The 15,100-nt window shown below is 46.7% G+C and overlaps 1 protein-coding gene across 7 annotated transcripts in view; it reads right to left on the bottom strand.

The window, feature by feature from the left end:
• Nucleotides 1-15,100, bottom strand: part of SRGAP3 (SLIT-ROBO Rho GTPase activating protein 3) — a 264,778-nt gene that overhangs the window by 33,303 nt on the left and 216,375 nt on the right. For 3 of the 7 annotated variants that reach the window (XM_058726125.1, XM_058726130.1, XM_058726128.1), the window contains 3 exons: nt 9,573-9,618; nt 8,401-8,461; nt 6,603-6,680 (listed from right to left, as the gene is read on the bottom strand). In XM_058726125.1, the coding sequence (XP_058582108.1) occupies nt 6,603-6,680; nt 8,401-8,461; nt 9,573-9,618 (185 nt within the window). Of the gene's footprint in view, nt 1-6,599; nt 6,681-8,400; nt 8,462-9,572; nt 9,619-13,687; nt 13,791-15,100 lie in introns of those variants that run through there. The other 4 variants (XM_058726126.1, XM_058726129.1, XM_058726127.1 and 1 more) reach the window with 3 other exon arrangements.

The following is a 15,100-nucleotide window of genomic DNA, read 5'->3' as shown; positions in this document are numbered from 1 at the left end:
AAATATTACTTCAACAAATAACCTTGTGCATGTGTTTTGGTATTTGTGCAGATGTCTCTGGCGAGGTCCTAGAAGTGGGGTTGTGGGTCTAAGTGTACATACATACATAGTTTCATTAGATAGAGACAAATTTTCCCCCCACCTGGGGCTGCATCATTCTATACTCCCACGTGGCAACATAGGAGAACGCTTCTTTTCCACAGTCCTGCCCATGGAATGCTGTCAATCTTTCAAATTTTTGCCACCTGGACAGGGGTAAATGATATTTCAGGAGGGCAGCACTTTCCTGTTTAATCAAGGGCTGCTCGGCTAGATCCCCCGGAGTTTCCATGGGAGGAGATGAAAGGAAGCACAGAGCAATCTAACTCCTCTCTGAAGGTGCTGACAGATGTCTGCCCAACGGGCTTTTCCTCCTTCTCCCAGAACAGCCCACAGACTGTTCTAAGACTGGCAAGCAGTGAGGAGCAGAGCAGGAAACTCATACTTGGATCTCTTTACTCCACCTCCGTAGGAAAAGAATGCATGTCACTGCCAGGGCCTCTGCTAGCCCCAACATGCTTTAGTGCAAATTAGAGAGGGCCCCCCACTTCCTTCCTGAACCAGGTCTTGTGGCTTACAGAGCATGAACCACAGTTCAGCTCCCACCTGCCCTCCTTGCCTGAGCACCCTTGTGTAGTGCCCAGCCTGAATGACTGTATATGGCGGCAGAGACACTGATGTTCCATAGGTCAACCTCTCCGATATCCCCACAGGAGGAGAGGAGAATTCCTTGTGGGGAAGGAAGAGAGAAAACATAACAAGTCATTGTGTATACTGACAAAGCACTTCTCGAGTGAGAAGCGCACTTGCACATGTGATCTCTCTTAATCCTGACAACAGCACTGCATGGCAGTGAGGAAGGCATGGTTCCAACACCACTAATCTCCCGCAAGAGAGCTGAGAGCCCAACAAGCAAAACGATTTGCCCACATTCACACAGTCAGAACAGACACTGGCAGCCCCCAGGTCTCGTAATGCCTGGGAGATGTTCTTCCTTTTACCGCTGGTTTTCAAACCTATCTGTCTGCTTGCAGGCCTATCTTCCTCTCTCCCTCCCTCCTTCCTTAAGAGAATGCTAGGTGGCTCGGTCGGTTAAGCGTCCAACTTCATCTCAGGTCATGATCTCACGGTTCGAGGGTTCAAGCCTCGCATCGGACTCTGTACTGACAGCCTGGAGCCTGCTTCAGATTCTGTGTCTCCCTCTCTGTCCCTCCCCTGCTCACACTCTGTCTCTCAAGGATGAATAAACGTTAAAAAAAAAAAAAAAAAAGTAAAACCCTAACCTTTTCATTTTCTTTTCAAGAAAAAACTTTCTCTGAATGCCCAACATATAAAACAAAGCTGTCTTAGGGGTGCCTGGGTGGCTCAGTCGAAGCATCTGATTCTTCATTTTGGCTCAGGTCATGATCTCACGGTTTGTGGGACTGAGCCCCATGTCCGTCGGGCTGTGCACTCACAGTGCTGAACCTGCTTGGGATTCTCTCTCTCCCCCTCTCTCTGCCCCTCCTCCACTCATGCTCTCTCTCTCAAAAATATATACACTTAAAAAAATAAAAATAAATAAAACAAAGCTGTCTTAGTTGAATTGGGAGGAGAGGTCCACACCTCCCTCCTAAGCCCCCTCTGTTCCTGTAACAGCCCTTGAGGTCCCTTTGGAGAACCAGGAGTTCAAATTAGCTGTTTCCCTATTATTTACCACATATTACCTTTGTGGTCTCATGATTCAAAAGCACATGGATTTTTTTCCCCATATTGCATGTTAGCGACCCTTGTCATGCACAATACATGGACTTTATATATACACACATACGTGTACATATGTACACACACACACACAATTTGCTCTTCCTCTCCCTCCCAGAAGGCCATAAAAGGAAGCATCAAAATGTTCTCTCCTCCTGGCTTAGGCCTTTGGCTTTCTATAAGGTGAGTCAATTTTGGTTCCAGAAATGACTGGAATTCCAGAGTTCAGGATGAACAGGATGGTTCATGGGAATGATGGCCTCCTCTGGGAGGAGAATTACAGCTAAAATTCTGGGCAAGTCTGAGAGAAAGCTGTGTTCATGCTTGGCTAGCTAATGTCCTGGGGATGGGAGAATTATTACCCAACAGACCTGCCTGCGGCACACTCTCAGCCGGGTCACCGGGGCATTGCCGGGGACTTTACGGCAGGGCTGTACCCAGGGCAGAGTGCACACAGCATGTGCTTACAGGCTCTAAGGAAATGTGCTGCCAGACCAGGGACACGGCAGGAAGCTTGCAGATGGTTTCTTGCACAAGGGCAGTTCTCAGTGGCCACAGGTCTTCCCAAGCCCATTGTGAGGCTCAACATGACGACCCCTCCCAGCATCTATAGGTCACAATCCTCTCCCTGGGGCAGGAGAATAGATCTCTGAAGGGCCAGATGTCAAACATATCAGACCCTCCATGCCATGACTTCAGTCTCTAATCCAAACCCTATCCTGATCTGCACAGGGTGAAAGGGCCATTGACTCCCCTTCCCACCAACCCTCCAAATAAGGAGAGACCACTGGCAACTCTCTCATAGTTACATGCAAAGGGGACAGTGGGTTGGTTTGTGGGGGAAAAACAGAGTTTGCCCAGGAAAACTGGCCCGAGAGACAAGAGGCCAGTGTGGCTCTCTTTGTGGCAGGACAACTGCTTTCCTGCCTTTTTGCGATGTTTCTTCTTCATTTTGCCAGGTTACAGAAAGATCTCAAAACTTGACCAATGAGTTTAAGGTTTGCTGACAGCAAAAAATCACATCATTAGGGATGCCCAGGTGGCTCAGTAGGTTAAGTGTCTGACTTTGGCTCAGGTCATGATCTAAAGGTTCATGGGTGCAAGCCCCACATCAGGTTCTGTGCTGACAGCTCAGAGCCTAGAGCCTAAGGATTCTGTGTCTCCCTCTCTCTCTGCCCCTCCCCTGCTCGTGCTGTCTCTCTCCCTCTCTCTCTTTCTCTCTCAAAAATAAATAAACATTTTTTAAAAATCCCATCATTATCATCACCATCTCAACTAAAACCCTGGCTGACTCATGTCAGAAGAAAAAGAAAGTGGGTTTAGGAATAATGACCCAAGAATGAATTTCCTACATATTGCAATTTTTCAGAATCTTAAAGAAAACAGATCTGTGCTCCTTTGAACAGCCTCATACAAGGAACACAGGCAGAAACCACCCAAGAGAGAAAGAAGGGGGCCAAGAAAGAAAAGGACCCAAATCTTAAACAAATGGCAAAGGACAGGCACCCTGCAGGGACTGAGGCACGTACATTTTAACAAATAAAAGGAAGAAAGGAAAAACATACAATGTGCTGGTTTTCGAGAGAAAATTCAGTCACAAGTTAGAGTGTGTGGGATGGAGCAGTGGGTGCAAAGAGAAATACTGAGCCGCCCTAGGCTTGGCCACCTGGTTGCCAGTGGTGCAGAGAAGTGTACCTCCTATTTTCAGGAGAGATGGGAGGTGACCCTGAGAGTCAGCTGGGCAAGGAGCCAAACCCAGGGCAGTTTGTTGGCAAATATGAAGAAACAAAAAAGAGTAAGTGGGAAATCTGGGCACTAGCCAGCCCAGAGAAGCCAGGAACAGATTTTTCTAAAAGAGACATTCCAGGGAACTATATATATATTTTTTAAGAATAAGCCAGGGTTCACCATAGGCTCAGGTGGAGCTCAAAGACAAGGCTGTTGTGGAATGAGATTCATTTTGAAATGATGGAGAGAACGACAGGAGCTGACCGCATATTTGAGGCAAAGAGAAGCAGAAAACATTTTTGCAGCTGACATTTGGATCAGGTGATCTCTGCCCAGTGGGGCTCTGCCTGAGGCGACCCAAGGCCTGTTCAGAAGAGAGAAGTCTTAAATTGCACATCACCCCTGCAAGGCACCCAAGCAGGTGACAGAAGGCCTTAGAAAATCACATTCAAGAAGGAAAGAAAGCAGTGCTCTTGGGGCAGGGATAGGGCCTGGCTTCCTGCTACAAGGAAGTTTACTTACAGAACAGAGGGAAGCAGGGAAATTTGAGGAGTGGCAGTCACTAGGCTGAAGGCACGGGGCAGTGAAGCTCACCCATGAGATTCAAGGCATTCTGTGTAATGGGAAGAACCCAAGAGGATGAAACCAGCAAAGATTTCAGACCATGGCTCTGGTGATTTACAATGAACACAGGACAGTAGGGGACTTGGGGGAAATGAAGAAACAAAACATTGCATTGGGCTGTCCAGTGTTGTCAAGAGAAGCTCAGAGAATGATGAAGGACACTTCCATCAGGGAGGCTGATGGGAGATACTTCTTGCTTTCTGGCCTTTGCATATGCTATTCCCAATAGTCTGGAATGCCCTTTCCCTGCTTTTTCAGGCTCTCACTCTTTAAGCCTCAACTTGTGCTTTTCCTTCTCCAGGAAGACTTCTCTGGCTTTACTCCTTCTCCCCACCCCATCCGAGCTGGGCTAAGTGATCCCATACCATCCAATGCTTACTTACTCCATTGTCTGTTGGCTAAACTGGCTCCCTACTAGTCATGACTGTCTTTTGTTCCTGTTGTGTTTCCAGGCCATAGTCCATTACCTAGCCCAGTGTAGGGCACAATGAATGTATGGTTGTTGGGAGGATGAATAAATGCATGAGTCTGAGCTCAGAACAGGGGAATTCTGGGGCTTCCTGGTCCTAAGTGCCCATGATCCAGGAGCAGACTCTAAAACAAGCTCCTGGGGACATCAGGAGGCCACTGAGCACTACATCCAGCCAGATCCTGCTCTCTAAACCCGGGGTGAAGCCAGAGGGCCAAAGGCCACAGAGGTCTGTGCTGGGGATTATAGCAGTGTCTGCTTGGGGCTGACAGAGTGCTTCTTCCACTCTAGAGCTAGACCTCAGGATGGAATCAGGGGGATAGTGAAGGGGTGAGTCTGCTCAGGAGGCAGCCCCTGCAGAGGAAGCCCAGTAATGAGAATTCCAGGCCTGGAGCCCAGGGAGAGGCATGCTCAGAGCACAGCCAACAGGGACAAACAGAATACCTCCCACGACTGTAAGAGGATTATGTAAAAGAAAGGGTAAGGAAGTGTTTTGTAAATTGGGATGTGATATACTACAGGAAAATGAGTTTGGGATTGGGGTTCTCAGTTTTGTTTTTTTTTTGGCCAAAACACTGCATAAAAAACTAAGCATTAGACCAGATGCATGAAAAAATGCTCAATATCACTCAACATCAGGGAAATACAAATCAAAACCACATTGAGATACCACCTCACCCCTGTCAGAATGGCTAACATTAACAACTCAGGCAATAATGGATGTTGGCGAGGATACAGAGAAAGAGGATCTCTTTTGCATTGTTGGTGGGAATGCAAACTGGGACAGACACTCTGGAAAACAGTATGGGGGTTCCTCAAAGAATTAAAAGTAGGACTACCCTATGACCCAGCAACTGCACTACCAGGTATTTTTCCAAGGGATACAGGTATGCTGTTTCAAAGGGACACATGCAGCCCCATGTTTATAGCAGCACTATCAACAATAGCCAAAGTATGGAAGGAGCCCAAGTGTCCATAGATGGATGAATGGATAAAGAAGATGTGGTGTGTGTGTATATATATATATATATATATATATATATACACACACACATTGTAGTGTGTGTATATATGTATATATATATATGTAGTATATATATATACACACATATATATACACACACACATACACACACAAGGGAGTATTACTCAGTAATCAAAAAGAATGAAATTTTGCCATTTACAACAACGTGGACGGAACTAGAATGTATTATGCTAAGTGAAATTAGTCAGAGAAAGACAAATATCATATGACTTCACTCATATGAGGAATTTAAGAGACAAACAGATGAACATAAGGGAAGGGAAGCAAAACTAACATAAAAACAGGGAGGGGGACAAAACAGAAGAGACTCTTAAATATAGATAACAAACTGAGGGTTGCTGGAGGGGTTGTGGGTGGGGGATGGGCTAAATGTGTAAGGGGTATTAAAGAGGACACTTGTTGGGATGAGCACTGGGTGTTACACGTAGGGGATGAATCCCTGGATTGTACTCCTGAAATCATTATTGCACTATCTGCTAACTAACTTGGATGTAAATTAAAAAATAAAAAATAAATGTAATTTAATTTAATTTAATAAAACCTAAGCACTAGCGTATTCTAAAAGCCACTCGGTGTTATCTGTATTCTTCCAAATATGCTGTATTTTCTAAAACACAGCAGCCTTCACAGACTCTTATCATGATTTCGAGTGCTTTACTAGACCCTCTTTCCCAACAACTACCGTACAGTCACTAGAGAAAGTCACTCATGAGCTGGTAAAGGTTTAACAGTTAACTCTTTGAAGGGAAAAAGACAAAGGAAGGATCTGATCTTTGCCAATTTCTGTGGTGTAAATACTCCTGCCTTGGCCAATTTCAAGCCACCAAGGTGAAGGCACTCAGTGCAAACTTGGAAAGAAATGTTGATACAAGCCAGCCCTGGCACACTGCTGCTCTAAGACATACAACACCCATCCTGGCTTCCTATGGACACAAGCTTGAGATGGATACCTACCCCTTTCAAAAGAATTTTTTATGTCGTTGACTTCAACCTGAGATCCTGGCACTCGGAAGATCCCTTGCTGCTGGAGTCCTAAAAGAAAGGAACAAATAAACACAAAATGCCATCATGCCTTGGGCTCATCAGACCACTTGGGAACATTGATGATCCTTCCATTGCTTGTCTCTTTCTCCCACCATTCTTTTTCAAGAGTCATTCCCAATAAAGATCTCCTGGCAGAAGCCCAAAAGGGGACTTTGCAATGAACTTCAGCTGGCCAAAATGCTCTGAGGCATCTTGCTTCATATGTAATCTCTTATCAGGGCTTGAAGGAAAAGGCCACAAGAGGTTTATATCAACCCAGGACCAGTGAGTAACTTCCAATTTAGCCAACAGGCACTTTGCCTACCAAGTTCATCAAGTACACTGGGATCAAGTAGGTTGGCCTGAGTTTACAACCACCATTTCAGTGTAACAGCCACAGAGATTTTGAACAGGAATGATCAGTATCACTCACTCAACCATTCCCACCCCCCACTGGCAGAGACATCTTCTTCCTTTCAGAAAAGCTAGAGTCAAGAGTACACGCTGGCCTGGGATCAACGAGTTTGGGGAACATTAAATCATTAAAGAAAAACAGTCTCTTTTTTTAATGTGTTTCTATAAGGCTATAACAAAGAGGAGACCCTGATACCTGACATAATAGTAATGACATAGGATTGTAATAGGACTGAACAGTCATCTATGGAATTGAAGGGATTAAAGGGGCCTCTCTCGTCTTAAATGGGAAGTAATGGGGTGACTGTGATCTTTTCCCTCACATTCAGTTTTTCTATATAAAACAACTCTTTGCATTATAATTTAGGAAAGTGTTTACCTCTTAAAGGCAGGCTTTAAACCAAGTTTGATCTGTACATAGTACGTGCTCAATAAAAGCTGGTTTATGTCTTTCCTTAGCCAATATCGAATTTCTACCACCTGTGTCTTTTATCCCATCCTCCTAGCTCCTTCCTATTCAGTCACACTTGTCTTCCTTCTCACATTAGACCTTTATACTTGCCACGCTCTCCACTGGAGATTGCATGGCTGGCTTCTTGTACTCAAATAATCATCCCCTCAGACATGTTTCTCCTTACCTCCTTCGCCAAAGCAGCCCTGCTGCCCTCCAGCCATTCTATATCCCCTTTTAATTAGTTTCTAGGCATTGCCACTACCTGAAATTGTATTATTTATCTACTTATTTCCTTGCCCTTCTAATTGGTAACATAAGCTACCTAAGGTCTGCACCTCCCGTCTTAGGCATTCAATGCCTGTATTCCTCCCCATTGTCAGAACAGTGCCTGCTCCGCACTCTGAAAATACAGTTTTCGAGGGGTGAATGAATGAATAGATGGAAGTGCAAAAAGGCACAGGGGATACCACGGTTGGCAAATCCCAGACCCTGTATTTCCTTTATGGAGATTACTGCAATCAAATTGCTAACTCATCGGTTGGTTACGTTCAGTGCTCGGAGCACAGAGCTCTGACGCAGGGCAGGAGAGGGGAAGGAACTGACATGATCCTCCTACCCATGCCTTCCCTGACCCTCTGTTCTCCTAGATCCTGGGTGTTCTCACCACCACCTTCTGTCCCCAGACATATGAGGCTCAGAAGAGCACTCAGCACAGCAGCTGTGCCAAGAAGCATTTTCTCTCTAGGAAGCAGGGAAGTAACAGGAAGCCTTCCAAGATGAATTAGCGTCTCATTTCCTCTGACAACAGCCCAGCACCTGTTCTGGAGAGGGCTGAGAACACTGCCCCAAGACTGAGCTTACCATATAAATTGATGTACCGGATGCAGCTCTCGACTACAAGTGGTATAGCTTGTCCTGAATCCTTAAGAAAAAAAAAGAAATTGTGAGTTGTACTGGGCATGGCAGCCGGCAGAGGAAAAACGACAATGCAGACACAGATTATAAACTCAAGTCAGAATATTAGTACCATCGGATTAGTAGGAAAATAAGCAAGGAACTGCTAATCCTAAAGTCTCCACAAACAGTTAAAATAGAAAATCTCCAGTTATGTGCAGAAAAGACATAGCTATGATAATTTTAAAGAAATGCTCTGTCTTCTTACTCAGCTGGGAAGAAATCAGGACTCAGGAGGTTGACAGGCACATTGGAGAAGGGGAGGGAACCCACCCGACAGATAGGGTTGGAGTATGCTCTTGAAGAGAGCTCTGCCTTCACTCCACTTTGCCCCACTCAACCCTTATCCTCCCAGTGCTCGAGCATAAAAAGGCAGGATTCAAAGGCCTCCTTCTAGCACGGCAGTTATCTAATGCTTGAATTAAGAACACACTATGGGAGGTAAGGGTGGCCCCAAGGGTCCTTTTGAGCTCTGAGAAAGGAAGGCCAGGTCTACTCCTGAGGTTGCAATCTAAACATCCAGGCAGATGCTTTGTTTAACAATAAACATGTTACGAGGAAAAGTTCTGGAAACAGCTAATGTCAGCCATTGACAATGGCCAGCCTTAGTCAAAAAGGCTGTATAAGGCACAGCTCTAAATATACACGTCTATGGGGGAGGTGGGAAATCTACTTCTGACTACATCTTCCTAGATGGGCCCATGGCCACAAAGAGCTGGGCAAGGGGTAGTTTTCTCTTGGATTCCATGACTGGTTGATCTCTCTGTTATTTTGGGTCACTTAAAGAACATAAAGTCATTTTTAAACTGTCTTTAAAAGAGGCCAAATTAAATCACTAGCCTCCTCAGGTGAGGAAATAATAAGGCATATGTAACATGCTCTCGTAAAGGGACAGAAAACACCCACAGATTTCAATGCCTTTGGGGTTCCTCCACACCCCACCTGTGAATTCACACCTTGATTAACTACGGTCAGGGAGAGGGTAGAAAAATGGACCCTTTGGCAATAGGCATGGGGAGCCCTGCTCTAGAGGTCAGTACTAAAGACAGGTTCCGTTCAGTTGAATGGAGCTAACGGACCTTTCTAGTAAATACCTGGTTCCTGGTTCGAGCATTTCTTCTTCCTCTGATAACAAAAAATAAACAGGCAGCAGAGCAGGAGAAAAAGAAAAGATTATGCAGGAGTAAGATCAGTTAGAGTAAGCAGATCTTTCAGAGTCCGTGAACGCCGAAATGCAATGGCAGCCAGCAACGGTCCTGGGGAGACTGCCAACCAGTCTGCCGATGGGGAGGGCCGCCCGTGCACCTCAGGGCCTCGTAGGAGCTCTGCACCCTGCCCCCAGCTAGCCTCCCAGGGTGCCTGCCTCGGACACCAGGTGGCAAAGGGGCCTCTATCAGTCCTTGTCAAGTGCAGGGATGTGTGTACCGAGGTGTGTACTCAGCCCCTTCTCCTCATCCCATGTTTAGCTTCTCCTCAACACAGGGGCTGTTACTCACTGATGGGCAAGGGCCCACCTAAGACACCTTAAGGTTAGCCCAGCTGCCCACAAAAAGGAGGGGCACACACCTTCAGGCGTCTACTGTAATACTGTCCCTGGAAGTCAATTCAGGAAACCTCATTCTTAGTAAAAAGCTAATTGTACCAAGACTGTGTTTATTAGGTGCCCTCTGGATACAACCCGACAGGACTCCACCTGATTCCACATTCAAACAGCTTCCCATGCTTTTCTACCAAACACCCTGGGTACCTTTTCCTGGGTATCCATTGGCTTTGCTCTCCTTCCTACCCTGACCCTCACACTGGCACCGAGAACACCTCAGGGAACCCCAAAGCTGAGAAAGGCCTGCGGAAGGGAGGGCAGTAAAGAGTCAAAATGTTGTTATGATCTTGTAGGTAGCACTGGAGTCTTTCCTTTCATTAAAGCCACTGATGCCACCCATTTTCAGGGGAGCACGGTGTGTTCGTTCTTCCATATGCGCAGCAGTCAGGCTCTGGGATGGGTGCCACGTCTCATCCAGGCTGCTTGAGGGGCTGACCTGAGACAGCGGAGGATGGATGCCTTCTAGCTGGTGACATCTGTCCAGTACCCAGCATCTAAACAACTAGAATTATATGTTGGCTAAAACGACCTGAATCCTAGAATGGAGCAAACAGCCTGTCAGATGGGACTGTATGAACAATCTCCTAAAGGCTAATGACAACAACAATGGCTAGTATTTCCATAGTGCATACAGTATGCCAGGAGTACTCTAGAAACATGGCATATATTAGTCCATTTGATTGCGTCACACATGCATGAGGTAGGTAATTAATATTCTCATTTTATAGAAATGGGGTAAGGGCTCTGCCTCCCAAAATTTATAATAAAATTTAAATGGGCTTCAAAATTTATAATAAAAATTGGGTTTCCTTCTGGCTGAGAGGAACAACAACAACAAAAAAATCAAGGATGTTGAAAAGGAAGTTCCGAGGACCCTAGAAATCTATAAACGTAGCTGTCATTCTTAGCCTGGGGATGCTGCCTCATCCCACTAAACCCTCATCATCACGGAGTCCCAGGGATGTTATTGTACCGAAAAACCTTTCACACGTTTGGCATTTCAAAGCTGGGTGTTCTCCGATCATGCAGAATCTTCTTCCAGACGGCACGTGAATCATACGAGAGAACTACACTCCATTCACAAAGGCTGAAGGACTGAATATATCATAACTGCTTTCTCATTCTCTGAAAGTGAATAACCCTTGAGGGCAAGCCCCTGCTGCATGTAAGTGCATCTACACACTGCCTAGTCATAGCAGGCACACGGAAGAGTTCGTTGAGCTGCCCTGAGAGTTTGTGGCATAAGTACAGTGTGACTAGGAGGGAATGCAATCGTGTTTAACAAATATACCATATTTTTTTCCCAGCCAAATGAGTGTTATTCTTCCGAGTCCCCTGAGGAAGAGGCTGGGCACTTACTCCAACAGTGTGACACAGGCTAAGTGGCTTTTCAGAGCCAGACAGCCAGCCCCTCTATAGCATATGCCTCTTGTCATTTTCTACCTCCAGGGGTGTGGCAGCGCTGAACTGAAGGATGCTTTTCCTTCCAATGACCAGGGCGTCCATTCTGATACGAAATTTGGGCACCACCGACCAGGGCCATGCTACAGGCTCTGAGGAACACTGACCAACGGCAGCCCTGACGGTATTATTTAGCATAAGAATGTGGTGGCTTCCCAAGGTGACTACCTCCGGGGGCAAACGTGTGGTTGAAGAAGTTCTGATGTGTTTCTCAGGAAGAAGAAGGTCAGATTAGGTGGCAGTCACACACTGCATGTAGGAGCTTTCTATTAAAAAACTATTTCATTAAACAGAACACCGAATTTTCAAGTCCTGTCGGATAAGAGTCAGTTCCTTCCAAGTGCCCTGACTTATCACCGGTTTCCAAAGAGCTGGGCAAATCCAGGAAGGCGTGCCTGTCTCTGGCCTTCATTCATGGTCGTCCTCCTTTCAGGGACTTCTGTCCTGCTCCTCTCTGCTTTATTCCTACCCTTTTCTCACCTCCCCCTGCCCCCCTGCCCAGTGCCCCTGCAGAAGTCTCCTGTGTTCTAAGGCTCCCAGCGCTTCTTGCTCTGAGCTCCCATGGAACTTACTTGCAGTAATTCAGAGCGTGCATCCTGAACCACCTTAGCTTTCTGTGCTGAAAATCTCCCGAGCAGCCCTGTATGCCCCTTGGAGGCAGGGAGAATAGCTAACGTTCCTTTTGGTCCCCTCTCAGCTATGGGCAGTGGCTTTTCCGAGGGTAAGGGTGGACTGAGAAGAAGTCTTGGTGGAGACAGGAAGGGAGATAAAGAAAGAAGGACTCGATGCAGCTGTGTCTTCCATGACCTGTTGGATGGCAAACTGCTCACTCCGGGTCCCCTCCAAACAGTACCTCTTTCCTGATGCACCCAGGGGCACCCCTCCTTTTTGGATCCTCTGTGCCTCATCTTTAGGTATCCTAAAGCACCCCTTGCTGCTCCCTGCCCCTGGACCATCCCAAATGGTCCCCTAATGTTCCACTGTCCCCTTCCCTACTGTCCCTTCCCCAGAGCTCAGCCCATAGGCAGAGACAGCTCTGGGACCCAGGCTGGCTCTGCTTACCTGGTCCCATGCCTGCCCCCTCACCCCGTCCTGCAGGTCCCGTGCGCAGCCTGTCAGGACGGAGGAAAGAGTACACTGAGCAGGGATAGCTTCCATTACTCCTAAATTGTCAGCAAAGCCGAAGAGCATTTAGTTTTCTCCTGCTTGACACCAGCCTTCTTTTCTGCAGAAAGTGTCTTTGCTGGATAATGGAGGGCTCTCAGATAACTGGCAGGGACCTTCTCCCCTGCTCCCCCTAACTAATGTTTCTCAAGCATCTCCCTGCCCCCTGCTTCCCTTTGCAATTCTGTGGCCAGCTTCAGTGTCCTTGAGCCATTCATTCTATCTGGGATACCTTGGTCCTCTGCCCTTTGCATCCAGGAGGCAAGAAAACAGAAAGTGACTGAGCTGCAACACTTTCATGTTTAGTTTAGGATGTACAGGGTTAATCTAGAATTCTAAAGGGACTACCCCAGCTCAATGCCTAACAAGAAGCAAAACAAGGTGGGAGAGTTTTCTCTCAAACAGTTTATGTGTTTCCTTTGCTGCTATAGTCTCAACCAAAATAACAACAACAACAACAGCAACAATAACAACAACAATAATAATAATCAGTTGTATAAAAATACACTCTTATCTGCAGGATTTTCTTTGTGTTGCTTCTAACCAATCTCCTCTTGGGAGGCATGGATGTGAAGCGAGGCAAGGTGGTTTCTCTAACTGTCCCTCAGGCCTAGCTAGGACTGCAGTTCCTGAAGCAGGAAAGCATGGCTGGCGGGGACCACTGCACTGGCATTTCAACCCCACTTGGACTCCATGGGTTTCATCATGATCGATCCCTCCTCTGGGGCTGAGGATCCCAGGAAGGCACTTAGGATCAAATGGTCAGAGACGAAAGTAGTCTGCCTAGAAGCCCTTCCTGAAGCTAAGAGCAGGCTTCAGGGAGGAACTAGCTTGCTCCAGGGCTGGGGCCAGGGCATGACTGAAAGTTCTGGTTGGTCGGGGTAGGGCTGTTGGCCAAGGGGAGGAGGTGGAGAAAGGCTGCCATTACATTGGGCGCATTCGCGGACTCCGTGGCTCCCCAGCAAGTACCTTAATAAACGCTTCCATACAGCCGTTAAATAGTTTATGGCTACACACTGAGAGAGGCCTAGGTCTCCTCATTTTCTGTGGTTTAGGGGGAAGGCAGGGGGGCCTAGGGAAAATGGAACAAAAGAAATCAAGAAAGCAACCAACGCAAACATACAACTGGGAAAGACGCTCTTTAAAACCCATGGCTGAAGGAGAACACAAAATGCAAATGGAAACCCCTGAACCCCCAGCACATTGGTGTCCAATGCTCCATCTGAAGGCCTTTGGATGTTTAAGGGAATCTTAATTTACCCACAATGTCAGGCAGGAGCAATGCTCACATAATACAGATGCATTCTAGATCACAGGGGGGACATAGTATGTATCCAGGAAACCACTGAAACCCCAATCAGAGGCTGTCATCCTGCAAAGCTGACCAGATGGAGGAGGAACCAGGGGACAGAGATGTAATCTGTAGCCTGAGAAAGCAAGACACTTTCAATGATGATTGGAAGGGTTAATTTTCATTATTTTGGCTTAAATTCATCACCGAGTCTCAACTCCCAATGTACCAGGGCACTGATCTTTCTAATGCCTCTTGGCATTTCAAATGCACTTGACTAATCTTTATTTCATTGATCTAAGAGCTAGGCAATTATTATTCTCATTTTAGAGATGAAGATACTGATGCCTGGAGGGAGCCTACAGCTTCTTTGGGGTCCCCAGGTGACCCGAGATAATGATCATATCCTGTTCTTTAGTCAAGTACACTTTTGATTCAAGCGCTTTCAAATCCATTATCACCCTTAACGTCAGCTCAACCCTGCATGTACGGCCCCATTTTATAGAGGCAGACTCTGAGGCCCAGAGAGGGGAACTGGCAGAGCCAGGCCCCAAACTCAGGCCTCTATGGCTCCAATGCCAAGATTTTTCCCAACCTGGCCAGTCATGGAGCCTTAGGGCACTTTTTCGTTTCCAGCCAAGGACTCCATCCATCCCATTAACCCTTGCCAGCGAAGGACCCAATGGGTCAGGTTGAAAGTGTCTTGCTTTACTTTAGGATCTCCATTCCCTGTGCTCCACTCTTGGCTACAGGGAGGGGAAACCATACCACAGTTCACCAGCAACAGTGAAACAGCCACAGACACTGGACCAGTTTCCAGAGTTGCTCACCATGCATATACCTGTGTTGGCTTATTTGCTCATCTTTCGCCACCCAAGTTGGCCTGACTCAATGCTGCCAGCCTTCCAGGGCAAAGGGCTTTCTGAGGTTAGGAGAAGGGCCCCTAACCAAGAGAGGCAGTTCATTTTCAAATGGCTTGGTTCACAATTTAGGGAGCAACAAGTGGGGACCCAGCCTGGCACAGCTAATGTCCACACGTGACGAGCAAAGACCTGGTCCCCAAAGTCTTGATTGATTTCTGTGGATGGGCA

This window comes from Neofelis nebulosa, chromosome 4, assembly GCF_028018385.1.
Source record: "Neofelis nebulosa isolate mNeoNeb1 chromosome 4, mNeoNeb1.pri, whole genome shotgun sequence".
Taxonomy (NCBI): Eukaryota; Metazoa; Chordata; class Mammalia; order Carnivora; family Felidae; genus Neofelis; species Neofelis nebulosa.
This window is presented reverse-complemented; position numbering and strand designations above follow the sequence as displayed.